The sequence below is a fragment of the Phoxinus phoxinus genome, assembly GCF_949152265.1.
Source record: "Phoxinus phoxinus genome assembly, chromosome: 19".
Classification (NCBI taxonomy): domain Eukaryota; kingdom Metazoa; phylum Chordata; class Actinopteri; order Cypriniformes; family Leuciscidae; genus Phoxinus; species Phoxinus phoxinus.
This window is the reverse complement of record NC_136894.1, coordinates 28,109,550-28,135,159: the sequence shown is the minus strand read 5'-3', so window position 1 is coordinate 28,135,159 and position 25,610 is coordinate 28,109,550. Positions and strand designations below refer to the sequence as shown.

The 25,610-nt window shown below is 38.3% G+C and overlaps 2 protein-coding genes across 6 annotated transcripts in view; both read right to left on the bottom strand.

Moving 5' to 3' along the window:
- Positions 1 to 229: 229 nt before the first annotated feature.
- Positions 230 to 13,855, bottom strand: thrap3b (thyroid hormone receptor associated protein 3b). Of its 2 annotated transcripts, none has more exons than XM_079590202.1 (11): positions 13,539 to 13,855; positions 11,178 to 11,324; positions 9,539 to 10,315; positions 8,502 to 9,083; positions 8,239 to 8,414; positions 7,959 to 8,070; positions 7,784 to 7,859; positions 6,516 to 6,676; positions 2,675 to 2,957; positions 1,198 to 1,344; positions 230 to 997 (listed from the first exon to the last, which is right to left on the bottom strand). In XM_079590202.1, exons 2-11 carry the CDS (start codon positions 11,297 to 11,299, stop codon positions 767 to 769), a joined length of 2,667 nt encoding a protein of 888 aa, XP_079446328.1. In that variant the 5' UTR covers positions 11,300 to 11,324; positions 13,539 to 13,855; the 3' UTR covers positions 230 to 766. The 2 variants fall into 2 exon arrangements, with proteins under 2 accessions (XP_079446328.1, XP_079446327.1); XM_079590201.1 differs by having other exon boundaries at positions 1,198 to 1,347; positions 13,539 to 13,854.
- Positions 13,856 to 19,741: 5,886 nt separating this feature from the next.
- LOC306986497 (uncharacterized protein) overlaps positions 19,742 to 25,610 on the bottom strand; it is a 39,447-nt gene continuing 33,578 nt past the window's right edge. For all 4 annotated transcript variants that reach the window (XM_079589793.1, XM_079589796.1, XM_079589795.1 and 1 more), the window contains 9 exons: positions 25,347 to 25,585; positions 24,907 to 25,189; positions 23,865 to 24,024; positions 22,179 to 22,283; positions 22,006 to 22,056; positions 21,870 to 21,918; positions 21,671 to 21,749; positions 21,331 to 21,563; positions 19,742 to 20,282 (listed from right to left, as the gene is read on the bottom strand). In XM_079589793.1, coding sequence (XP_079445919.1) covers positions 20,272 to 20,282; positions 21,331 to 21,563; positions 21,671 to 21,749; positions 21,870 to 21,918; positions 22,006 to 22,056; positions 22,179 to 22,283; positions 23,865 to 24,024; positions 24,907 to 25,189; positions 25,347 to 25,585 — 1,210 coding nt within the window. In that variant the 3' untranslated portion in view covers positions 19,742 to 20,271. The remainder of the gene's footprint in view (positions 20,283 to 21,330; positions 21,564 to 21,670; positions 21,750 to 21,869; positions 21,919 to 22,005; positions 22,057 to 22,178; positions 22,284 to 23,864; positions 24,025 to 24,906; positions 25,190 to 25,346; positions 25,586 to 25,610) is intronic.

Here is a 25,610-nt window from a genome sequence, read left to right as displayed (position 1 = left end):
TAAATGCATCTTGCATGTTCTATTATTATCTACACTTTAAAATCAGATGAATGATCTAAAACTGACAAGATTTTTTTGCTCAAAATAGAAAAAAAACTTCACAAAGTAATTGGACTTTTTTTTTTTTAAAGTCATTAGTGGCATCATTTAAGGGAGGGAAAAGAACTAAGTTGGACGTTAAATATAGTTGAGAACCAATTTGTTAGGACAAGGACAATCTTAATCTGTAAATTTTTAACACACTTTTCTGGAGAAAATCGGCCCAGTACACAGTGTGTTGGTCCGCAAGGGATATGCTCCAATAAGACTGAACCGTACACCAATGACATTATAAAATAAAAATGGGAAGATATATAAATGAATGAGTTTACATGCAATTCCAAACATATAAAGGGGAAAATCTACTGGCAGAAATTATCAAAATTAAAAGTAAAAAAAAAAAAAAAAAAAAGGAATCATAAAACTAGAGTTAAATCTAAGGCACAAGTGCACAGATTTTTTATTGCACTTTTTAAATGAAAATCAATTATGAATGACTGAATTTTTTTCCTTCAAATCACCACCCCCCCACAACCTCGAAAACAAGCAAAAATAGCGTCAAAAACTGAAAAAAAGTAGCAGATTGTGTGATGCTATAAACGACATGGCTCTACCGTACGGGGCTTCACAGTCCAACACCTGAACACACGAGGATGCATTTCTCACGAGGGCTCTCGTCGAGTTAGAGACGGTAGAGGAGAACAGACACAAATGGTTGCTGATCCGTCTATGGCTTGGAAGCAGTGCTTTCCCCAGACTTTTCGTCATCTTTATTCTCTGCGCTGCCATCTCCCAATTCTCCCTCTTCAGCGTTGCCCTGGAACATGTCGTGGGTCCACTTGGGGCTGCCGCCGCTTTTGCGAATAATGAAGGTGCCCCTGCTGCGAGGGAAATTGCCTCTGCCGCGCCCCCGAGTGTCCACCCACTTCATCTCCCCTTCCTTGTCCCGGTCGTCATGCTGCAGTTAGACGAGAGAGAAGTAAATTGAAACTCTCCTATTGGCCACCATGCAGCTTATTCTGTCCCAAAATTGCGCACTTATACAGGAAGAGACTGTCTGAGTGACATGCGAAGCAACCAACCACCAGTTTTTGTTTTTAGCGTAAAGTTTAGAGGGGGGGGGGCGCGTGTATCTGAGATCAAAGCTAGTAATCACACCTGGAAGTACTTCCGACTCTTGGGGGTGTATTCGGGGTCCCACTCTTCCTCCGGGGGGCGTGAAGGGCCGCCCATAATTGGAGGGTTGTTATTGGTGTTGTTGCCAGGGTAATTTCCTCGGTTCCATCCTCTTCCTCTCATTCTGGGCTGCTAATACAAGAGAAGCACAGATCAGTCTAAGATATATGAGAAAACAACTTCAGGATCATTGTGCCACAAATACAAAAGCAGGAGGATTTACAGAATCCAGTTGTACAAATTGAATTTACTGTATAGCGCGGAAAGTCACGGAATTTGCCACATTTTGGATTAATAAACCAAAAGTAGTTCTGCATATAATTATTCAAATTGTGCTAAGGAATAAGTAAGGGATAATGTACATCCAGCCGGTTGTTATCTCAGAATAAACCCTGACAGGGTGATCAGGACGTCTTGCTTCCACGGAGAGAAGTTGTTAGCGCGCCAAGTTCAAACTAGACAGTCATATCACTTATTACACAGATTTTGCTACATAAATAATTATGGGGAAAAAAGATGTTGGTTTCAGATTAAACTGTTATAAAATCATACCTGTTTGTTATTTTATAATCCAACAGTGTACAAAACAATAGTCGCAAAAAGAAAAAAAAGTTCCTAGCAAGCGTATAGTGCAGCTGACTTCAGTAACCCGGATGAGCCGTTTTATGTTTTCAGCGGTTGTTGTCAGGGAATAACATGGATGGCAGGATTGACCAACCAGAATCAAGTATTCCACAGAGCCGTGTAATAATAAATATTAAGTCTGATTTAAAGCAAAAAGACTGTCGTGGAATGCAGACTTAATTTTTCTATAGCAGTTTCACTCAAAATATTATTATTGTACAATAGATCATACTTCTCGAAGTAATGATAAAATGTATTAAAACTATTTTTTTTTTATATAAATTTTTCATCCATGATTTAATTTAAACAGTTAACTTCTGTAGTGCAGAACTTGGTTTGTCAAAAAAAAAAATGTATTACACTTTGAAAGATTAGAGTTATGCATTCATTTGATTAACAGCATTTTTTATAATATATTTGTATTAAATCATGAAACACAGAACCCAAAAAAGTAAAAAAAAAAAAAAAAAAAAGTAAATACATTTCTTTGGTCACTATTATTGTTAGTTTTATACATGCTTTTTATTAAAAACTTTATTAAAACATATACCATTAAAACCAAATTATCAAAAGAGAATTTGGGAAAAATGTAATTGATTTCATCCTAAACTATAGTGAGCTGCCTGCGAAGACAACTTTTCAGATTAGGCTTATTAATGATAGTTTAGCAATGTTAGCATCAGAATCTCTCTCTGAAAATTACAACACTCAGGATTGGGAATGAAGCTAGCGAGGAACAAAGCCCGACATTAAGTAGTGATAAATGCATAAATTCCTTCTGTAACTCAATGATCAATAAGTCACATCAATGTCACGAGAACTGTAGAATACTTACAAATCCCCGATCGTAACCCCCGCGACCCCTGTCATATCCTCCTCGGTCGTATCCTCCTCTTCCCCTCTCATAACCCCTGTCCATGTGGCCCTCATAGTCCCGAGGGCCGCGCTCCATGGGCCCAGGAAACTCCCTTGACCCCAGGCGGGCCTTGTTAAAACCCCCTCCTCCTTCCATGTGCTCCTCCGGATGGTACTCTTTTCCTCTGTATGGATGAGGAGAGTGAGAGGAGGAGGAAGATGATGACGAGGAGGGTGAGCGCTCACGCTTCTTCTTGCTTTTCCTTTAGAATGAGGGAGAACAGAGTTAAAAACAGTCTATTGAGTGACTGCGAAATGATTGTGTGATTAATGCAGGTTTTGAAAATGATAGAATAGCGAAGAGCTGTAATTTAACGTCTTTTACTGTTAAAAGTCCAGACCGTGGTGACAGCCTAAGCAAACGCTGTAATAGAAGCGATTCTACAACAATGATGATCAGTAGGTTCACTGAAGTGAATGAGGATAAAGATGACATGATATAGATAGATGCAAAGATATATTTGCATTTCCCAAAATGCTTCAAAAAAATCAGATACGAGTTTTGATTTTTCGAGATCAAAAGAACGAGTTTTAAACTTAGACTAAGGTTTTAGCCTATGATTCGATGTAAATTAAAAGCCACATCAGAGCTGCTCTGCCATCTGTTGGACGAGTATGAGAATAAAAACAACATGACGCCATCTTTGCACTATAAAGTTAAATAGAAAAAAATAGAAAAAAGAATTTTTATTTTTATTAAAAATAATTGCAATTAAGTATGCAAGTAAATGCAATAAAATGACATCCCAATTCAGTTTGCCAAAACATTGTCATGGGAGCTGCATAATTACACACACATACACGCACTCGAACGTGACAGCGACGATCGATCATGAAAACGACGATTGCCCTGACTAAAAGAATATATTACCGGTAGTCTTTTTTTCTGATTGTTATCGCAGCATTTTGGCGGTACCTGAGGTCTGATTGGTTAGCGTTAGACAGCACGCCTTCCAGACCAGCGAAATAAAGTGAAACTGGATATAAAAAGCAGTGATGCCTATCTATCATAGATACCTAGATGCCAATCTATCATATACGTAACATTATAATGAGAACACGATTGTAATAGATTAGAATGTTGTTAATTCTTTGTGCTTTAATTGCCCGTATCAGCGCGGAATCTGTAAAGGGAATCCACAACAACAGTTATACATCACACTAGCAAGTTCACGTGCGCATTCGTGCCCTTTTGTGCAAATGTAAGTTGTAAGATTTACTTTTATTTAGTCTACCTGATTAATCTCATATAGGACCTGTTTGGTTGAGTATATTAACCAGCTAGCAAAAAGCTGCAGTACCGACCGGAGTTCATTCACTCTTCAGTTTCAGCTCAAATGCAATGCCCGATACTTCCTGTATTCAAATACTTCCTGTATTAAGTGCAAGACGTGCAATCTCCCATATACATTGCATTATAAAGAGAACAAGATTGTAATAGAACGTTGTAAATAATTTGTGCTTTAGGGGGCTTTCACACTGGCAGTTTAGTTTGTAACCCCCAATTTCCACCAGATGCGTTACGGTTGCGTTACCGCTCCGGCACGGTGGCGGAGTCAATCGGTTTCCATTAAAGTCAATGTGTGTGTTTCCACTGAATGCAGAAAAGCTGCGTTCCGACTCCGGCGATCCGCAGCCCTCCAGAGCTGATACGCAGAGCTTCTATTTTTGCCGGATGCCGGAGAGCTCCGCAGCACTACAGGGCAGAGTGCGCAGGACAGGAAGTCGAGCAAAAAACAGAACAAACCAAAACAAAATAAAATATCCGTTTAATTTTCAAAATAAAATACACCGTGATCATGGCGGATCATATTTGGCGGAAAATTTGATGATCATTGCGGAAAACTGTTCCTGGTTTGGGTGGTTCTGTTTATCGAAACTACATATCGCGCGATCACACGTGAATTAGCGAGATCTCGCTGGTCCTCGGCCGCAGCCGTTCTGCAACAGATCCGGACCTGGTGGGTATTGACGGACGACGGAACACGGAGCTGTCACGCAGCTGAGCCTTTCTGCAGCCGTTCCGCATCTGGTGGAAATTGGGGGTAACGGGGCACGGTTCGCATGAAAAAACGCTAATGTGAACGCTGTCAAGTGGACCCAGGTGCGCACAGGTACTGTGTAGTGGATAAGCGCCATTAGTTGCCCGTGTATCAGCGTTGTTGTTAAAGGAACACTCCGACTTTTTGGGACTTTAGCCTATTCAACTTATCCCCCAGAGTTAGATAAGTCCATACATACCTTTTTCATCTCCGTGCGTGCTATAAGTCTGTTTGACGCACCCACCGCTAGCCTAGCTTAGCACAAAGACTGGATGTAAATGGTTGCAGCTAGCATACTAATCCAAAAAAGTGACAAAATAACGCAAACATTTTCCTATTTACATGTTGTGATTTGTATAGTCACAGAGTGTACAAAAAACAAAGTCACATGAGACAGACATATTTTAACCATATAAATACTGGGAACTATATTCTCTGAAGGCGAAGCACTGCTACTTGGGCGGAGTGATAACCGCAGCACCTGAGACGCGCTCTGAACGAACTCTCTGCTCCTCACCACGGCGCGTCTCAGGTGCTGCGGTTATCACTCCGCCCAAGTAGCAGTGCCATATATGGTTAAAATATGTCTGTGTCTCATGTGACTGTTTTTTGTACACTCTGTGACTAAACAAATCACATTCACAACATGTAAATAGGAAAATGTTTGCGTTATTTTGTCACTTATTTAAATTAGTATGCTAGCTGCAACCATTTACATCCAGTCTTTGTGCTAAGCTAGGCTAGCGGTGGGTGCGTCAAACAGACTTATAGCACGCACGGAGATGAAAAAGGTATGTATGGAATTATCTAACTCTGGGGGATAAGTTGAATAGGCTAAATTCCCAAAAAGTCGGAGTGTTCCTTTAAGGGAAGAGCGAATCCACAACGGGATCGAGTTTCCCTTTCCAACTAGCATGGTCAAGTTCAAGTGCATTCGTGTCCTTTTGTGCAGATGTAAGTTGTAATAGGCTATATATCTGATTAATCTAATAGGATGCGTTTGGTTAAGTTTATTAACTCTCTAGCAAATCGCTGCAGGGTGGTGTTTATTCAAAGTTTCAGCTCAAATGCAGAGACGGTCAGTTTCTTTTCAAAAACATTGATGCATCATAATCTAGCAGTGTTATTTTTTTCTTGTCATTTGTGCATGTTTTCATAGACATGAACATATGATTAGAAAAAAATAACACTGCTAGATTATGATGCATCAATGCACTTTTCTTTGTCAACATAAACTCTGGAGGAAGCTCATGTAGTCCCTACCAGCTGTTTGTTGTAATCCTTAAAAGAAAATATCTCCCTTTGCTTTGAACTTTGAGCGTTGTAACTTTGCTATATATATATATACATACACACACACACTGAAACTATCTACAAAATGTAAAGTAGCCCATTATATATACACACACACACACGCATGTAAGCCTGAAACTATCTACAAAATGTAAAGTGAGTTTGTACATTTAGCTGAATTAGAACATTAGAACTAGAGAATTACAATATAGAACATTAAAAATAGAATGTTTGAAGAATACAGTGCTGCCTTCCAAACATGGTTTTAGATATGAATAAAGTGTTCCACTGTAAATAAAACTGACAAGTTAAATCAACATTCAGTCACAGACCAGTAAACGTGCACAAGACAATATGACCCAGGCTCAGAAATAAAGTACTATTAAAATATTATTCATCAGAAAGAATAGGACATCTTTAACATACTTTGTTTTCTTGTGTTTGGAGGATCTGTCAGGGGAGAGTTCATGACTGGGCGTGCGTGAGCCAGCTGAACTCTTTCCCCCCTCTCGTTTAGGATCCTTTTTACGGCGCTCAATAGCCAAACGAAGGTCCAAAGATTCGCCCTCATGTTTTTTACCATGATCCTGTGGAGACACAATAATGTCCATAATAATTAACACATGTGATTTCTGAATTAATACAGTGTAAACAACTAAATGTGCAAGTTTCTTTATTTTGTGTTGAACTATATGATTTCAAGTTTAAAAGGATAGTTCAGTCCAAAAATAACATTTTATAAATTGATTTAAGTCATGACAAACCCATAACTTTCTTTTTCACAGATGATGTTTAGCAGAATCTCATGCATGCTCTATTCCAAACAATGAAACTGAAGGTTGACTACTTTGAAGGTTGCAACTTGACACAGCATTTATCCTCATTCACTTTCATTGCAAAGAGAGCATGTGGGAGAATCTGATACAGATTTGGAAGATAATCATTTTTGTGTGAACTAACCCTTTAACATTATTTTAACTACAGTAATATATTATTACTTTTGGATAAACCTAAACACAAGAAGAACAGATTGAGAACATTTGTCTCACACTGAAATGGCAGATGCTTATGACAATGACAGTCAAAACCCAGCTGAAAAGCTCCATCTATTGGTCAGATTTAGGAATAACCTCAAATTCAATCCTCATTTTTAGTCACCCTCTATGACTTTACTGTGTTGGCTGATTTTGGCCAAGTTGTGATGAAACCAATGAAATATGTGCAATTTTAATAAACAATGTGAACATAATATATTCGACACCCACTGAAAAAAATGTGACAGACGTCTATCAAGACATGACAAAAAAAAACGAACCAAAACAAAAACGCACAGATCTCATGGGAAAGCAGCATGCTCCATGCTTTCCCAATACTGATTAGTACTGAGCCTCACTTTTTTTCATAAACACATTTTTGAGGAGATATACTTACTATTGCATTGGTTAGCGGTCCAGTGAAAGGCTTGGACACAGGATCAATTTTCACTTCCTTTTGTTTAGCCATTTTGTTTGGGCAAGTATGTACCCACGATTAATCATACGACAAACTCTGGAGGGTGAGAGCGTAACGCTCAGTAATACAAGATTGAGATTGGGGCTCTTGTGCATTAGCATTTTACACCTCATAGCACATTTCTGCTGTTTCAGTTGGTACACATTTGGGCAGGAATTTCAGATTTGAAAACGCTGTGTCACCTTGTAGCTGCTCTCTTCGAATTCCTCAAACAGGTGAGAGTGCTTCTTAAAAGCACTGGGAGACACATCGATTCGCCTGTAAAAGAGCATGCAAAAAAAAAAAATTATTAGGAAAGGACGAGAGGAACAAGGCATCTAAACCATAAGATACATGAATGAGTGCAAATACACCTACCTGTGGATCTCAGGACTCTTTCTCGGCTTCATCATTTCCATCTCTGCAGATTTTCTTTGGTATATTCCAAATCGCTCATTCAGAGTCATCCCGGATGACTTGAAATGTTGAGCTACAAGAGAGTAGAAAAAACAATTTCTTTCATGCCACCATTTAAAAAAATTCAAACAATAAGACAAATCCTCTATATTTCACAAAGAAAACTGACACCTTGAGGCACCTCAAAGTGCAGAATTAAAGTGTAAAATTGCACATAACCAGTAGATTGGACTGATATTACCTTTAATATGATGTACTATGGTGACTATGTGTTGAGCAAATAGCTCTGAAGGACTCCTGCGAAGCTGAGCAGACTGAATATGCTGGAAGATCGAGCGAAACTCATCATGATCTTTTTTACCAGGGTGCACAAGATCCCGTGACAAATGTCTTTCTTTAGCTAATGGACCTGATGAGCTGAAGGAAAGCAGTGGAGTCATACACATGTATCCAGTTGTCATACATTTAAAAAATTATTATAAATCATGATTTTAAAATGTATACCTTTCTCCACCATCAGTGAATGCCTTTATACTGAAATTAAAGTGTGGGTCTTTCTTCACTGATGATTTAGCCGGGGGCGAGGTCTCTCTTCCAGCTGGAAACAGTGGCCTGCCTCTATTCTCAGACACGGTAGACGGAGCGGGAGCGGATGGACTGATCCTGCTTTTTTTCTTTTCTTTCTTCTTGGAGGCCTTCTCTTCTTTTCTAGAAGGATGCTTACGACTGCGATAAAGTTCCTCATCCAGATCCTCTTCAACATCTTTGTTGGACATATAGATGGAGTCGTCCCATTTCCCGAAGCGCTCTTCGGTTAACCCCCGCATCGTGACAATGGTTTTTTCTTTATACTTGGATTCTTCCTCAGTCTTCCTGTCTTTCATTTCCTGGCGATACTCCTCTTCCTCAGCATCCAGAAAAGGAAGTCCTTTGTCAGTCTTTGAGCCGTCGTAGCCAGACTCGGACGCTTCGAACATGCTCCTCGACTTACTGCCACTCTTTTCGCTGTCAGCGTCGCCCAAGCTTAAAGCCTCACCCCTTCCGTTATCCCTGTCTGATAAGGGCTTTTTCTTTTCTGCCAAAAACCTGAGGTGGACGATCACGTGTTAATTATTATTAAGGAGCCGACTGTATTAGAAAACATTTAAATTTTCACACCAGTTGGCACTAACCTTTAACAGCAAAACAAGAAAGCCTACTTACAACAACAACAATTAAGACATGCGCACACTTATGGTTCAACTTTTCAGCAATGCAGACACGACTAACCAAGATGGAGGTTTTTTTCCCATACTTACATCAATAAACTTTATCTCCTAAATTATGAGATTGCAAACAACCTCATAGCACAGGTAAAGGCCCATTTGTGACATTTGACTTTGAAATTAGCTGGTTTCCATTATAAGCTCTATTCTTCCAAGGATCTTTGTTGCTGTACAAGGACTAAACACATTTGAGAGAATGATGATTGATTAAAAACTGCCTGAAGGACAAAAGAGAGAGAGGGAAAACATCCAAAAGCCAAAATAAAAAAAACATACTTTTTGAAAGCAGTTGAGATGGAGGCCGATTTGTCTTCTGTCTTTATGTCTTCCTTTGTGAAGAACCCAAAGCCAGTTGGTGTTGACGAACTTGACGTCTTTGCAGGTGGACTTTTACTGGCAGGGCCAATGCTTCGCCACAGTGGACCACCATTGCCGGAACCGCCAGAAAGGGACACTTTAACCTCTGACTGACTCCCAGCAGATGCAGCATTGCGTTTGGGACTGCCTTCGTAGTCAGATAGGCCTTCCCACTTACTACTGGGCTCATCTGGGCTGCTTCCTGTAGGCTTGGATGCTTCCTTGCTGGCTCCCTTGTTCTCACCCGGTGAAGCCCTTCCTTTGGCTTCTTTGGCATGAGGTCGTCCCGCACTTGAGTTGCGTCGTCGTGGGGAGGAGGAGCGGGAGGAGGAGCTGGAACGTCTGGAACGCCCCGAGGAAGATTTTCCGGAATGACGTGAATGGCTTCGGCTTGGTGATCTTTTCCGTGGTGTGTGGGAACGCGAGCGCCCCCTCCTAGGGCTGTACGAGTGGTCGTATGGCTGTTGCTGATCTCTATGACCGTGCCAGTTGGAATTATGGTTGGAACGGTAACCATAGTTGCTCCCACCTCGATAATAGTTCCCTCGTGGGAAGTAGCCACGCCCTCTGCCCCGGTTGTACTGAAAGGGCCTCCGGTAGCCACGGTTATAACCACGGTTATAACCACGATTGCCCTGGAAATCTCTAGAAGGATAGTTCCTCTCCCTGCTATGCGAACGGGACCTTGATCTAGAACTAAAAGGAAAGAGGAAAATGCAAAGCACAGAAAGAGGATTAGAGCTAAATTCGGGGAAAAAAAAGAGAAAGATGCAGTTATGATTCATGACCACTTGATGGCGCCACAGAATCAACATTCACACAAATGGAACAATTTACTTTTTGAGTTTCTGCAATGAGCAAAATGTTTTAAAAGTGTTAAATCACTTCCTGTTGAATTTCAAAACTGATGCAATTCTAACACCTTTTAGCACTGAAAAAAAGATAACGCTGCCTAAATGTATGCCTTCATCACATCTTCTAAAGTTGCATATGGAAATGTCCTATAAATGGAACTGCAACTTGAATTCATTACCTAAACCTGCCAATACATTAAGTTGAGACATTTTTCAAGCTTTACTATAGGCAATGGGGTCCAAATTTACCACTGACTAAACTAAACATTCACTAACAGGAAAATGCCTTACCACTTGCGCTTTTGTTTTTAATATTAAGAATAAAATGTATCGACCAGCATAGCAAGCCCCCGATTGTGGAAGAGACATGCTAATCCACATGCAGTGGTAGACACGCCAGACAAAAGGAAACCATTTTTTAAACTAACTAACTGGACACGTAAAAAAAAAAAAAAAAAGGGTGGGCTGTTAGAGGAGAAACACTTAGAAAAGGAGAGGCAATCTTCAGGAAAAATATGGTCTCTAATCTCAGTGCTGTTTTAATATTAAATGACTACTTCAAGAGCAGGATAAAGCACTCTAATGCAGCCGTTTTAAAACTGAGTTGTGACGTTATGGCAGCTTAAAAGACTTCACATTTAAAATACCATTCAATCATCAATTTGTTGCAAAGGGAGTGGCTGAAATCTATTAAATTTGCCTACCTGTAGCGACGCTTTCTAGATCTTGAGCGGGAGCGAGTCCTCGAGTGAGATCGTGAGTAGGACCGTGATCTAGTCCTAGACCTAGAACGGGACCGAGAAGCAGAATTCGGGGGCTTGGACATCTTTGTGCTCACAGTATCTTTAGGCCTGAAAAGGGAATTACATCACATGAACACATGGCTATCACACTTGCACAGAATACCACCATAAAACAAATGTAGGACTATGGAGAAAAGTCCCCTAAAATAAAACAACAATTAAATGCCCACCAAAAGGACTTTCAAAAAAAAAAAAATTGTTGAACAGAGGCATTACATCTTTTTGTTGTGCAAAACAAGAGACTGACCAATACAGACTATTTTACAGATACAGTGTTTATGCTTAAATTTTTTTCTAATTTTTTTGACAAACTAAATCATTACACTTCAACAACAATGACATAATAAATTACAATCTTTTTTTATTATTGATGAGTGACTTTGCAGTAGCAATTTTTTTTTGTGTGTAAAATTTACCATAATTAAATCCTTCAGGTCATGCATTTATATAACTTTTTTAAGAAAGGTGACTATCCTTTATCCTTTATAAAAACAAGGAAAGTAATGACAGCGGATTCTTATCAACATAATTAGTAGCTTTATATAGGCCTAAGCTGTTCTGAGATCTACATTTTTGTAAATTTATTTACATCTTTGTTTTGGGCATTGTCTAATTTTTTTTTTTTTTTCAACATAGCAATATTTATAGGCCTTGCTGACAATGATTACTGTTATCTCTCCAGTTTACTACAGTAGCATTGAACACGGTCACCTGACCAAACGAATTCCTGTTTACGGTAACTGATGCAACTAAAACACACTATTTGTCCTCAAACATCTGCACCTGATTTCCTAACTGATCAACATTTACGATCAGTGTTTCTTTTACCTTGACCCACTACGAATTTATTCTGTTTGTGTTGACCAGATAGATCAAATATTAACAAAAAAAAAAATGCAGCAGATAAGGACAAAGATGTGAGCCAAACAGATTCAACGAGCTGGAAAGTATTGGAGGAAGTAGTTTTAGATCCTTAAACATTCAAAACAATCTCACTTCCTTTTAATATTATGCAGAAGTCATTTGCAATAAAAGAGTGAATATATACAGCCAGTACATTTGCAAAACATACAATGGACTGAACAGTTTCAGAAAAAGTATAGCAAAAATTGCTTGCATAAGCTGGTCAAACAATTACTCTATGAGTGGTTAACACAAAGCCTGGTTTTCCGGTGTGTTGCATTTATCTTGTAACATGAGTAGCCTACGCTAATTGATACGCAACATTCTTTAGTGCGGGATACACGAGGTGTGTCCTCTAGTATGAAAGACTTGTGTGCATATGTCTATGTATTTGCATCGGCAGTCAAAGCAGAACAGGAAAAGCTGCTGCTGCCAAACAATTATCACCCAGTCCTTTAGTGTAAGAGACAGCCCAGCTCAACCAGTGGAGCTAGATACTAATCTAGTCAGGAAATACTTGGGGGGAAAATTTGCATTGATGCAATCATCAGTACAGAGCACATTCACTGGCTGAGTCTCAAAACATAGAGCTGTCTACCTAGTCACTTTAGACTCACTCCATAAGCACCATATGGGAAGTTCAATAGACATTTTACTAGGTTTTGAGACATTTTGAGATCCCAAAATTATATCTAGGTCCCTAGATGCTTAAAAACCTCTGTGATTACTGAATATTGTGTATTGGTTTGCTGTCGAGATAGACAGCTCACTAAAAACAGAAATTGTGGATAACACCATTATTCTTTAGATCCGTTTATATGGTAAAATCTCAATGCAACCGCGAAAAAAGGGCCATTTTATAAGACGTATTTCAAAACACTTTCGTTTTCACTTCTTTCAGGGTAGGGGTGAAAAGGAATGAGATTAGGATAATACAATCACATTACAACTGCAACTCCGATTTGACACGATCATCTGCAGCCATTCTCGTTCAGGTGTGTTTTAATAACAAAAAGGATATTTACAGAAATAAAATGCATCAACCTCACAATTACAAGAACATAATCTGGATGAACAATAAAGGGCATTGTATTGGTTTTTACAAGTTAAATAACTCAATCACATTATGTCGCCCTTTCATGCTACCAAAATACAGATTATTTTACAAGTCACATTACGTTTCCCCTGTTAGCCGCTATGCTAACATTAGCCCCTTTGCTAATCTGAAACAGCAAAAATCGCGCAAAACCAGACACAATATCAACAAAATAACATGAAACAACATTTTAAGGACAAACATTAGCAGAGAATATTGAGGAAATAGCGATATAGTGTTAAAATATGTATAAATAGACTCACCTGAGAGGCTAGTCAGATGTGATTAGCGCGAGCTCACGAGCAGAGGCGCTGCGAGCACGCGACGAAGGAATAACGTGTTTTATGCGTCGTATGCGGATCAATGTACGTATGATTTTATTTTATTCTGCTCTATTTCGCCCTTCTAACATTAAAAGGGTTCAGTTGTAAAATGTTTCGGAGTAATCAAAATGAGAAGTGTCCATTTGTTCGCCTCAGGAAACGCAAAAGGCTTCGTTCCGAGGCAGTTCTTCAGCTTCCTGATCAACGCAGTGAACGCGCACTCGCGCGCACGCAGACGATTATACACGCCCCTTTTTGGTATTCTTCTTATTTTATTTAATAAATATGTTCTCCTTTTCTTATGGATGTTGAATTGAAATAAAATTAAGTATGAGGGTTTTTATGGCCCTGATAGAGATAGTCTACTTTTAAACATTCTTCAGTCTCTTTCGAATTACACAAAATGCCTTACATTTTAACACAAATACTTTTCTCTCTCTTTGTTTAATTTTGAAACAAGACCTGCATGTGAATATAATGTATGGCTATTTTCTTTCCATTTGTATTTCTTTGCACCACTGCAGCATCTACACATGGTAACACAGACACAGCGCCTCTATTTCGACACCTGTTGAAAGCTTCTCATATACTGACAGCTGAAAGCACAGGCCGCTGAGCCAGTTCAGAGAAATCTGTCCAGCACCAGGCAGTATTTCACAGAGAGAGGAAACACAACGGAGAGTCAGCCTACATGAGCCAATCTATAACACATGTCTGCAAAAATATTGTTGCAAATGTTTCTGTAAGGCAAGATACTGGCCTTTTCTAAGGGTTCCTTGAATATATATATTGGCTATATATATATATATTGAATATAGCCTATATGAATGAATGAATGTAGGCTATTGTATAGGTCTCGCTCTCCAACGTGCGCACTGCATGTGTTTCCTGAATCTGTTTCAGGAAGTTGGATACAGTTTTGTTAGCTGCTGCTAATCTCACTTTCCTTTTTTAGATGGTTAATTTTTATTTTCTTCTTTTTTTCCCCTTATATTTGTTACACTGGAGCTACACCCATTTTAAATTACCGGTACTAGGTTGAGAAACACAACTAAATTGTATTCATCTTAGCATATCTTATACAGTAGGCTACACTATGCATGGTGCTACATTGTGCCATTGACAATGGCTTCCAATTATCATATAAAAAAAAAAAAACAGAGATAGATAAACATTCTTCTCTAAGACTGCTGGCAGCTGCTATCACAAAAATAGCAATCCGCAACAGGGCCAGATATATATAAATATTGTTTATAATATATAAACAATACCTTTAGACAAATTATTTAATTAAAAGCTTTTGCATTCAGGTTTTTATATCTCAAAAAATGACTTGATGACTGGCTGAATCTGCTAAGGGGATTCAGGTTGATAATTACTATATATTAATTGTAATTTTGGGATCATAAAGTTGAGAGCCATATACTGTATATACTTGAAACCAATTTCAGCTCTGTATTTAAATCACCAGAGGTCTTACCCAAGGGGTGTATGATATCAATTGTCAAAAAAAGTCTAAATAAATAAAAATGTACCAATTTGAACTCTATTCTATCATTCAAATGGCCTGAACACTGGAGTCTGGTAATGTTATCAGTGAGTGTCATGTTATAAATAAATGAAAGATCGCTGCACAGCACGACTGCAATCCTGCCTGTCATTTTGGCAAACTGTTTACATTCCCAAACTGATCTAGGGGGGTAACTACATCCAGACAGTTTGATGTTAGCTTAATTCATCTCCAATAAAGTCTTTATTTGTGATGTAGATGAACTCAAAATAAAAACTGAATGTGCCTGGATGCTCAAACCTGAACCTGAACACACGCAAAGCAGAAAGTGTGTGATGAAGCATGAAAGCATAAGCGAATGCATTTCGATGTGAAAACCCACAATTAAATATCTATATGTGCACCACAACCAAATTTAGAGTGAGTTCCTGTTTTCATGCTATGAGTTATTTATTTCAAAAGAGTATAGCACACTTTCAGTGGAAACTTCATCTTGTGGTTTTGTGTTCAGTTAAGAACTTTTTCCATTCTAAAACCCAGGGTGTGCTGTGCCTCTCCACACTCTGCACAGAAGCAATGTCTTTTAAAGCCATATTTCTCTTTCAGGTTTCTACTTCGAATGCATTTGTTCTCTATATAAATGTAAGTGGCATGTTTGGCATTGAGAGTTTAAGTACTAGAGCACTAAAACCATGTTATATGCCACCATTCGAAAGAGAAGACGGATTACACAAACCACGCCGCATCCACTGAAAATGATTTAGGACAAGCTAGCAAAAAATACAACTTTTGAGACATTTTCTCAATGTTCTGCTTAACTTGCAGGGTGTTTAGTTTGTCCATTTCCAGGCCTTTACAATTTTAGTGAAGCTGCATGAGTGCATACATTTTCATCTCAACAATTATCACATTCAATTATTCTTAAAAACATGTTCAAACATGCACAAGAGAAATATGAACAAAGAGAGCAGCCTCACCTCTAGTGTTCAGGAGTGGAAGGAATATAAAAGACAGCAAAAGTAAATGCAGCGTATGCATGCAGTGAACAAATAACTTCCTGTATTTGATGGACGAAGCTACACGCTAAGTCATTTCTTGTATGACAGATTGCATTATGCGAAGTTAAAAGAAACAACAACACAAAGTGTTTATTATTGGTCCTTCCATGAGTAGAACATTATTATTAGAGCTTCTGACCGTCACCAAGCTCGTGAGGGATAAGCAGAAATATGTTGTATATTTAGAACAGTGTTGTCACTATTAACTTAAAACAACAACAAAAGTATTTGAATAAAAGATGAATTTGAATAAAAAGTAAATATTAGATGAAAAACTTAAAATTGCTTAGTTGATGTACTAAAATGACGAAAAAAAAGAAAAAAAAGAAAGCTAAATAGAAATATTTCAAAAACTAATAAAAATGACAAATGCAAAGAACAAAATTACTGAAACATCAAATAAAATTACAATGAAAAAGAAAACATATAAAAAAGCTACTTCAAAATATTAATAAATACTAGTACATAAAACAATAATCAAATAACACATATGTAAACAATTCAGCTGCCGGCAAAAACAGGTAATTCATCAAATATCATCAAACAGTCAACAAACTTATTTACATTTTTTTTAAATATATTGTCTTGATTGAACACTGTGGAAACATTTACAGTGCAAGGTGGGAAAAAAATGTGTGGGAAAATGTGAATTCCTTTAGGCTAATGACTCAGTGAACTGGATTTGATTCATGTTGGTAAATCAAATACAATCATATAACATATTATTTCAACCTATTTTTTTATGAATAACAAATTGTGGAGTTTGCTGTTTTTCTTAGTGAAGTTTTCAATAATATTTAACTGTTCCATATTCTGTTTCATACAGTTTGTTCGATACATTGGTTTTGCTCTGCACAAAGTTTTCTCAAGCTTGGCTCACATTACTGCTATATGACATCAGCCCAATAATCAAAATGCAATCCACAATAACTGGCCAATAGAACGTGGACACAGATCTCTGTGTATTTAGGAACCTCTATTCTAAAACCCAAAGGGAGAGATACACTGGACACTTTACCGCTCCTGCTGGAAAGAGTATTTCACAGTGCAGCTGAGCAGCTGGTATAGACATAAAACAAAGCAACTTCGAATGTGTGAAGCAAATGTGTGGTTGACGGAAACATGCTGCAAGACCACATTTAAATAGAGAGGTTGAAACTATAACACGTAGAGTGAGTTTAGATGCAAATACATGCAGCGCACACAGATGTACCCACATTTACACACTCATTCACACACACTTGTCAACAGCAACCAAAACAGCCGCACAACAAACAGACAGTGAATTCTCAGTTGTCTGCACACCTTGGAGTGACTCCAGTGAGGCTTTATTGCCCATCTTGTGCGCCAAGGTTTTGTGGCACAACATACTGTTTAACAGGCCTTTAAAGGTCAAAGGTTAGAGACAAATATGAACTTTGGATTCAGAGCTCTGTCAGCCATCTCGGTCAATTTGCAATGCAAAATTCTGTTGTAAGATTATTAATTTAGATACTATTTTAGTATTTTGATTTAGCTTTTATTTTTATATTTTCAGGTTTAATTTTTTTATTTATTAATATTTTAGTATTTAGTATAAATTTCAGTTACTGTACTTGCCAAGGCAGCATTTCAAGTTTTTCATCTAATACTTATTTCAAGGAACGAAAACTATTTTTAATAGTAACAGTTTGGAATTTAGATAACAATAACAACATTGATAAAATAAATGGCATCAGAATTTTGTGCTTTACAACTTTGGAGTTTAACCCTCTTAAAATTAAAGTGTATGGGAAACATATAGGAAAATAAGAAAGAATGTACTCAACCCATGTTCTCAAGTGTCTCATCTAGATATTCAAAAGTGATCTAAAAAAAGTCTCAAACTTTGCTCTGATACTCCAACATACCAAAATCTGCTTTAAAAGTCATAGATTTCAGCATGAACTCAAACATTTCTCATTTTCCAAGAGAAAATTATCTGATTTTAAAGCTGCATTTGTGTCTATTTTTACTTCCCCCATGCAACAGTTTTGGAGAAACATCTGAGACAAAGTTAATGCATGAATTGAAAAGTCTCCCAAACTCTAAAAGAGCAACATCATTTTCCAAAGGGTTATTCAAATCAAATGCAAACCTGAGAGTTTTTGTGGACTCTCGGCGTGTGTTCTGTCACTCATTAAGATCCTGTTCATTCCTGTCATGCCAAATGAATTAAAACCCAGCTGGCAGTGCCCACCTTAGTCATAACTCACTTTGTATCTGTTATCATCCATCTAAAAATACAGTGCTTGAGATGACCATCGGACTATCAGGGCCAACACCATGACAGTTGGTGTGTGGTGGTGAAACTTCGGGTGGTTGCTGCCAACCTGAGTTGAAAAAATGTGATTTAAGGATAACCACAATGTTTTTCCCCCCATGTAAATCATTCACTATGTAATATAATCTTTCTGCCATTGTGTTTTCTTCGTATATGCATTAATATCACTCTAAAGTACAGAACTGGGTGTCAACACATGCACAGACTCTCACTGGAGAATGAGAAGATACAGCCTAATTTGTAAACAGCCCAAAACATGCATAGGTAGGGGCAAGATGAATGCAAGTGTACTGTACACTAGTAAGTGCACATTATAAACTGGATATTGTTCAGCATAAGTGACTTGGCTGGCGTTTAGATTCGGAGCTGCAGGATTGTGTTGCCCTCCACTGGCTGAAATTATTCACTGCACAAGGAATTATAAGTAGGCTATGTCTACACGGTCAAAAAATTATTCAATTTAAAATTGACGTGTTTAGCAACAAAACATGCTTGATTGAAAGTAAAAAGGTTCCCACATTTAATTGTAGCCTACTTGAAAAAACTGTAACATTTTGTCCTCTTTCGAAAACAAAGCAAATGTATGAAAACGCTCCAAGTTAATGTAGTAGCCTATAGCCTATAATGTAAAAAGTGCAAGTTACCCAAATCATTATGACCAGTAGCCTATATGGCCTTGTTAGGAGACAAGGCCATATATTAAGGTATAATATATATTATAATATAATATATTAAGGCCACATATCTCCTAACAGGGCCATATATTAAGGTCTGGGTAGATTAGATGGTAAGCAAACCCTCAGTTCTCATTATCAGTGTGTTGGATGCAGGAGAAATGGGCAGGAATAAACATCTGAGTGACTTTGACAAGGGCCAGATTGTTGTGACAAGGCGACTGGATCAAAGTATCTCTGAAACGACAAGGCTTGTGTGTCTCTCCCGGTCAGCAGTGATGAGAAGATACCAACAGTGATCTGAGGAGGAACAAACCACAAACCGGGTGTTGGACGCCCAAAGCTTGATGCACGAGGGCAATGAAGGCTATCCCGTCTGCTCCGAGCCAACAGAAAACACGCTTCCGTAAGATAACATAGTATACTGATGTAGTTTACAATATTTCTTATTACCTTAAATTGAGCATGAGTGTCTGTCACTGTCTGGATCTCTCTGACTCTCTGTTACACTCGTGTGGAGTCGCTGCATAAACAGATGTCATGCCACAACACAAACTGTGGGAATACTATAACACCTTAAGCACTGACTTAACACACAGTCCCTTTCATAAAGATTTATTCCACAGGTCTGTCATAATCAGGCAAATATACATTAACATACAGAATATCACCCTCTTCTGATGCTCCACACGTTAAATAACGCAATAATTCAAGACACACACGGTTTTCTACTTAAAAGAACAATAACAATACATCATAACAACAACAACAACAACAATTAATATCATAATGATAGCCAAACATCGTGTATTTTCTAAAACTCATTATATAGTGACTCTTTTAAGGTGCACCACACAATCGGCAGGTGACTTTTTAAAGAAACTTTGCACCATGACACACAGTGAAATAGACAGAGACTTTTTGCAAACGTTGTATAAGTATATAAGTGTCTTTTTAAGGTTCTCCTCCACTTCATTCACTTCCTCAAAGTGCTTCCACAGAAATCGCGCGGTTTCTGTCTGGCTGTGTTTCTAAAGTTAAAGCAGTCTTTTTGTTGGTTTGGCACACGTCAGGGGTGGAAGCAGTGGTAGCGTAAGGCTTCTCTTCTCTCACCGAAGGCTCTGCTCTCTCACAGGACCTCTGCAGAGAGAGAGAAAAGACACACTAAAGTTTAATTACGTCTAATATAAAGGTTTGTTCACCCAGAATCCTCATGTCATACCATGCAACTGAAATAGAGATGTTTTGCAAAATGTCCAGGCTGTTTGTTTTTCTTCCAATTTAATGAAAAAGAAAAAGTTATTCACATTGTCAAGCAAGCTCCAGAAACTTTTTCAGTGGAAGAAAGTCAAATTGGTTTGTATCAACAGGAGTTCAATAATGACAGAATTGTTTTTAGGTGAACTATCCCATTCACATAAATAATAATTTAATAATATATTATAGGTGAAACTGTAACAGCAGTAAATTTCAATTTCACACTTTCATAAACATGCTTTGAAATGCTTGTGACAGGCATGATTTATATGGTATTAACAAGCATATTTTTTCATAATACCAGTATCAGGATATATTCCAGGATGACAATGTCAAGATTTATTAGGCTCAAATTGCGAAAGAATGGTTGGGAGGGAGCATGAAAAATAAACGTTGTAATGTTATTTCCTCCAAGAGGTGCATATATTTTTGGCCAAGATCTTGTATTGATAATGCAAGAGTCCAGCACTCTGTAAAGTCTCCTCCAGCACATGAAGACTTCCAATGAATTTAACCATTCTTTCACAGTTGAGGCTGATGAATCTTGACATTGTCATCCTGGAATATGGTCATGATGTGTCTTCCTACACGGTTGTTTAAGAAATGAAAAGCTACACACTCCGTCAATTAGGGTTAGAAGAACTGTTGCCAAACATATAACATGCTAGAAACATAATAACCACTGCAATAATGATACAATCATAGAACCTTAAGCATTTGCCTATTTAAATCCAAACAGTGACTTTTTTTTGTCCGGGCTGTGTATAATATTTAATACATCAGTGTACATCCAGAGTATTTTGTGTAAATCTCTGTTGCATTCGTTACAAGAATACAACAGCTTTTTTTTTTTTTTTACAGTAATACGGTAATTAGTCATGACATTAATTAAATAAAATGTCTTATCTAGTCTATAAATATCCAATCTTACCTGCCACATGTTGAGGTTTCATAGGCCCCGCCTTCATCATGAACGGTTCCCCTCCCTCAAAGGCCATGATTGGGTCAGCAGGTTGACCCTGCCCACTGTTTCCACTGCCACTGTGATTGGACAGCTTGATGATCTCCTCAAAGTCTGCTGCCTCTCCATTGGAGGACAGTCCATTCTGATGTTTGGTGGGCTGGACACCATTAATGACGGGTGCCGCGTCCCAGGACACTGAGCTGAGAAAGAAACATGGGTGTAATTCTCGTATTTCTATTAGATATGATCTCAATGTAATGTATTTAGTACATTTCAAATTATGCAATTAAGCGTGCAACTTGTGTACCTCATTTTCACGTCTCCTTGTGATTGGTTGAAATTTGTCGCACCACTATGGAGAGTTTCTGAAGGATTTTTCTGGATTACTGCAAGACAAGAGAATTAACAGCTTTATATTTTTCCTATAAACTCATTTAAAATATTTTTTTAAGAGTTATTTTTTCAAGGGTTACCTCACATGCACAATGCGACAAATTGATTTTTACCGTTGTCAGAGACTCTGCCATTCACTTGAGCTGGAGTCTTAACGTCTTTCTGCAAAGAAACAAGTAAAGCAAGTTCATCCTCCTTTTACTCTGTGTGTGAGATTAATTCAGACTTCATGAAACAGACGTGTCCCACCTGTACCCCTGCGTCACTCTTACGAGTCCTTTTCATGATTTCTTCCAGACGCTAGAAAGGGGAACATGGATGTTAGTCGAATCCACAGAAAAGGGAAACCACTCAATTGTTTCTCTTAGAGAGCAATGATACTAATTATCTTCCAATAAAAACATTTGAGTCTCTCATTTCACCTTCTTTCTCTCCAGGCGCTCCTGTTCCTCCTTCTGGAAGTGTTTCTCTCTTTCTATCCTCTGTTTCTCCGCTTCCTCTCGGGCTTTGGATTCGGCTTCCTCTCGCTGGCAAAGACACAAATAAAACCTCATTACCCATAAATCCATTACACATCTCTAAATTTCCCATAAGCCCTATGACATGACTCAAGGTTTGGCTGGTTTGTGTAGTTCAGTTTCAAAATGAAATTGAAAATATGAATAAAAACTATAGTATCTCAATAATACTAAAATAACAGTGTTAAGAAAGTAATAAAATATTTTACTTGGCTGAAAGTGATAAAATCTTTTGCAAAATCATGTAAATCACAGTCTGATAAATTATTCAATCTAAATGTAAATTTATATTAATACACAATATATGCGGTTATGATCTGCTCTAAAATGTTTCTGAATTTGCTATTTGTGTATGCAATCTCTATAAAATTATTTTAAAAACACATAGCGACAAACTAAAATAACTAAAATAAAATAAATTATATATATAACAATTTAACAAAAACTGTAATAGTATAACAATACTACTACAATAACACAGAATCTTACAATTGCATTTAAGAAAATGGATTAGATACAATTTAAAGACATAAATGCATTAAAGTACACTGCAAAGAATTATTTAGCTTAATCTTATTGCCAATAAATCCAGATGTGGCATCAAGTTTAATCTGCTTATGCATATCTGCACCCTTGTCACAGTTTAGATCTTGAAAGGATCCTTATTGATGCTGCTCAGACACCACAGCTGTCCTTTGTACGTCCAGAGAGCCACAAACAGAGCCATTAGGCCTGTCCTGCATGATCAGATCAAACCAGAACACACGCAGGCTTCATGTCAGAGGGGCTCTGCGCGACCTGATGCGAGTGTGAAGGGCAGCAGATGAGAGTCGCCCGGAGGCTTCTCGTGTGTGTACGGGTCTGAACGGCTGCTAATGGAGACTCAAGCTGAGGCCGTCGTATGAAAGCACTCACGTTAATGCCCTTCTGTCTGCCTGTGCCTCGGTCACCTTGATGCCTTCAAGGTCTTTTGCATTCAAATTATTTTACAGAAGACAGCAGATGGATTTGAAAAGATTTAGGAATGAGTATGAAAAAAACAAACAAAGCTGATTTGTGACCCTGGACCACAAACCAGACACATGGGTCAATTTTTAGAAATTGAGATTATGCATCATATGAAAGCTGAATAAGTAAGCTTCCCATTGATGTGTGGTTTGTTAGGATAGGACAATATTTGTCCGAGATACAACTATTGAAAATCTGGAATCTGAGGATTCCAGATTGAGAAAATCGCCTTCAAAATTTTCCATTTATGTTCACGATTGTGCTGCATTCACTCACAAAAATACATGTTTTATGTATTTACGGTAGGGAATTTAAAAAATATCTTCATGGAACATGATCTTTACTTAATATCCTAATGGTTTTTGGCATAAAAAAAAATTAGATAATTTTGAGCCATACAATGTATTGTTGGCTATTGCCACAAATATACCTGTGCGACTCGTGACTGGTTTTGTGATCCAGGGTCACATTTGAGCAAATTTGTTGATTCTGATTCAGCAACACTTTGTCCATCTGCTTTCTAAATTTCATCATTGTCGTTGGCCATATAAAAGCCAATTTTACCCACGATGCACTGCTCACCTGTCTCTGCAGACGCAGGTTTTCCTCGTGCTCGGCTCTTGCTCTCTCCTGCTCCTCCTTCTCCTCCTGCAGACGCTGTTGCTCTCCCATGAAGCGCGCCTCCTCTTCCCTGCGCCTCCTCTCCTCCTCCTCACGTCTGGCGTGCTCCTCGCGCAGCGCTCTGAATGAAGATGAGCAGGGTTAGCGTCTAGAGACTTGATACTCTTAGTCAACACCTCAGATGCAGGGTCATAATAGTTAACTAAAACTGAACACAATTTTTTTTTTGTGATTACTTGAAATAAAATAATGAATCATTAAAATAATCATTAATTGAAAATGATATAAAATGTAAAAAAAAAAAAACACTGCAATCACTTCTGTTCTCTTTTTCATTTTAACATAATGTACTAAAATAACAACAACAAAAAAAAAACAAAAAAAAAATAATATATATATATATATATATATATATAGACATAATAAAAAAAACTAATACAAATAAGAAAACATCAAAATGACTAAAGCATGAAATGGAAAATAAAAATGCAAAATATGAATAGACTAAATATGAACAGTGTCTCAATAATACTAAAATAACAGTGTTAAGAAGACCTTAGACCATAGGAACACCTATGGATTGTTTATGGGCCGTCTGATTATTTATAAATAAATAAAATGTGTAAGCAACTGAAATTAATACAATCTTTTACAAAATCATGTAAAATCACAGTCTGATAAATTATTAAATTTAAATTTAAATTTATATTTAATACACAATTTATTCGGTTATGATCAGCTCTAAAATATTTCAGAATTTGCTGAAGTTGTACTTAAAAAAACAACAACACATATCCAATAATCACAAACAACTGGAAAAGTCCTGGAAATTCACCATTAAAAGCAACAGAAACTTTGTCAACCAGGGTTATTTTAGTATAAATATAAAGCATAAAATAATTCTGCTGTGATCACTGTAAATGTCAGTCAATCTAAATGAGCGGTTCTTTGAAAAGAGGGCCGGACTTTATGTTTGATATGCAAGACTCTCCAATCAACTAACCTGCTCTTCTGCTCCTGTTCTCGTCTCTCCTGCTCCTCCTTCTCTCTCTGCTCACGTGCCTGACGTCTCTTTTCCGCCAAAACCCTGGCCGCCTCCTCTGGATCATTGGTCCCAGCTGTGGGCTTGGCGGCCGGAGGGCCGGGCTCAGGAGAGAGCGATCGAGAAGGAGTGGCGGCCACATGGGCCACCTCTGGTGTCTGAGGAGCGATTGTGATTGGTGCAGAGGTAGTGATGGGCGTGGCCGGAGCAGACGAGACAGTGATGTCAGGAACACTAGGAGCAGCTAAACAGAAAAAAAACCAATCCATCAAGAAGAGTAAAATCCTTAAAAGCACTTGCGTTTCGTTCGTACATTAAAGCCGCCCTGGGCTCCTTGAAAAGCATTGAGCCGTCATGCAGATTTATCTGCGAGCTTCGGTCGTCATGATGATCACACTCACTCTTTGTGTCCTTGGGAGGGTCAGCCTGACGGGGCTCCTTGGTTTCCACGGCGACGGCGGCGACGGCGGGGGCCTGTATGCGGGCGGGAGTCTGAGCCCGCTTAGGCCGGGTCTTGGTGCCGGGAGGAGTCCGGCCTGAAGATGAGGGTGGTTTGGGGGACGCCGCTGGATTGGGGGAGAGGGGGCGACTCCTGGGCGTCGCAGGTGATGAAGCTCTGTTTTTAGCTTTGATATTTGGGCTAAAAAAAAGAAGAGAATTAAGAA

What these genes read in the sequence shown, in the direction of transcription:
- thrap3b (XM_079590201.1), bottom strand. Translation starts at nt 11,299, where the DNA reads ATGTCCAAGCCCCCGAATTCTGCTTCTCGGTCCCGTTCTAGGTCTAGG. An exon ending in TTCACTGATGGTGGAGAAAG is followed by an intron (nt 8,415 to 8,501) that starts GTATACATTTTA and finishes GCTTTCCTTCAG; the next exon opens with CTCATCAGGTCCATTAGCTA. An exon ending in AAGAGTCCTGAGATCCACAG is followed by an intron (nt 7,860 to 7,958) that starts GTAGGTGTATTT and finishes GCTCTTTTACAG; the next exon opens with GCGAATCGATGTGTCTCCCA.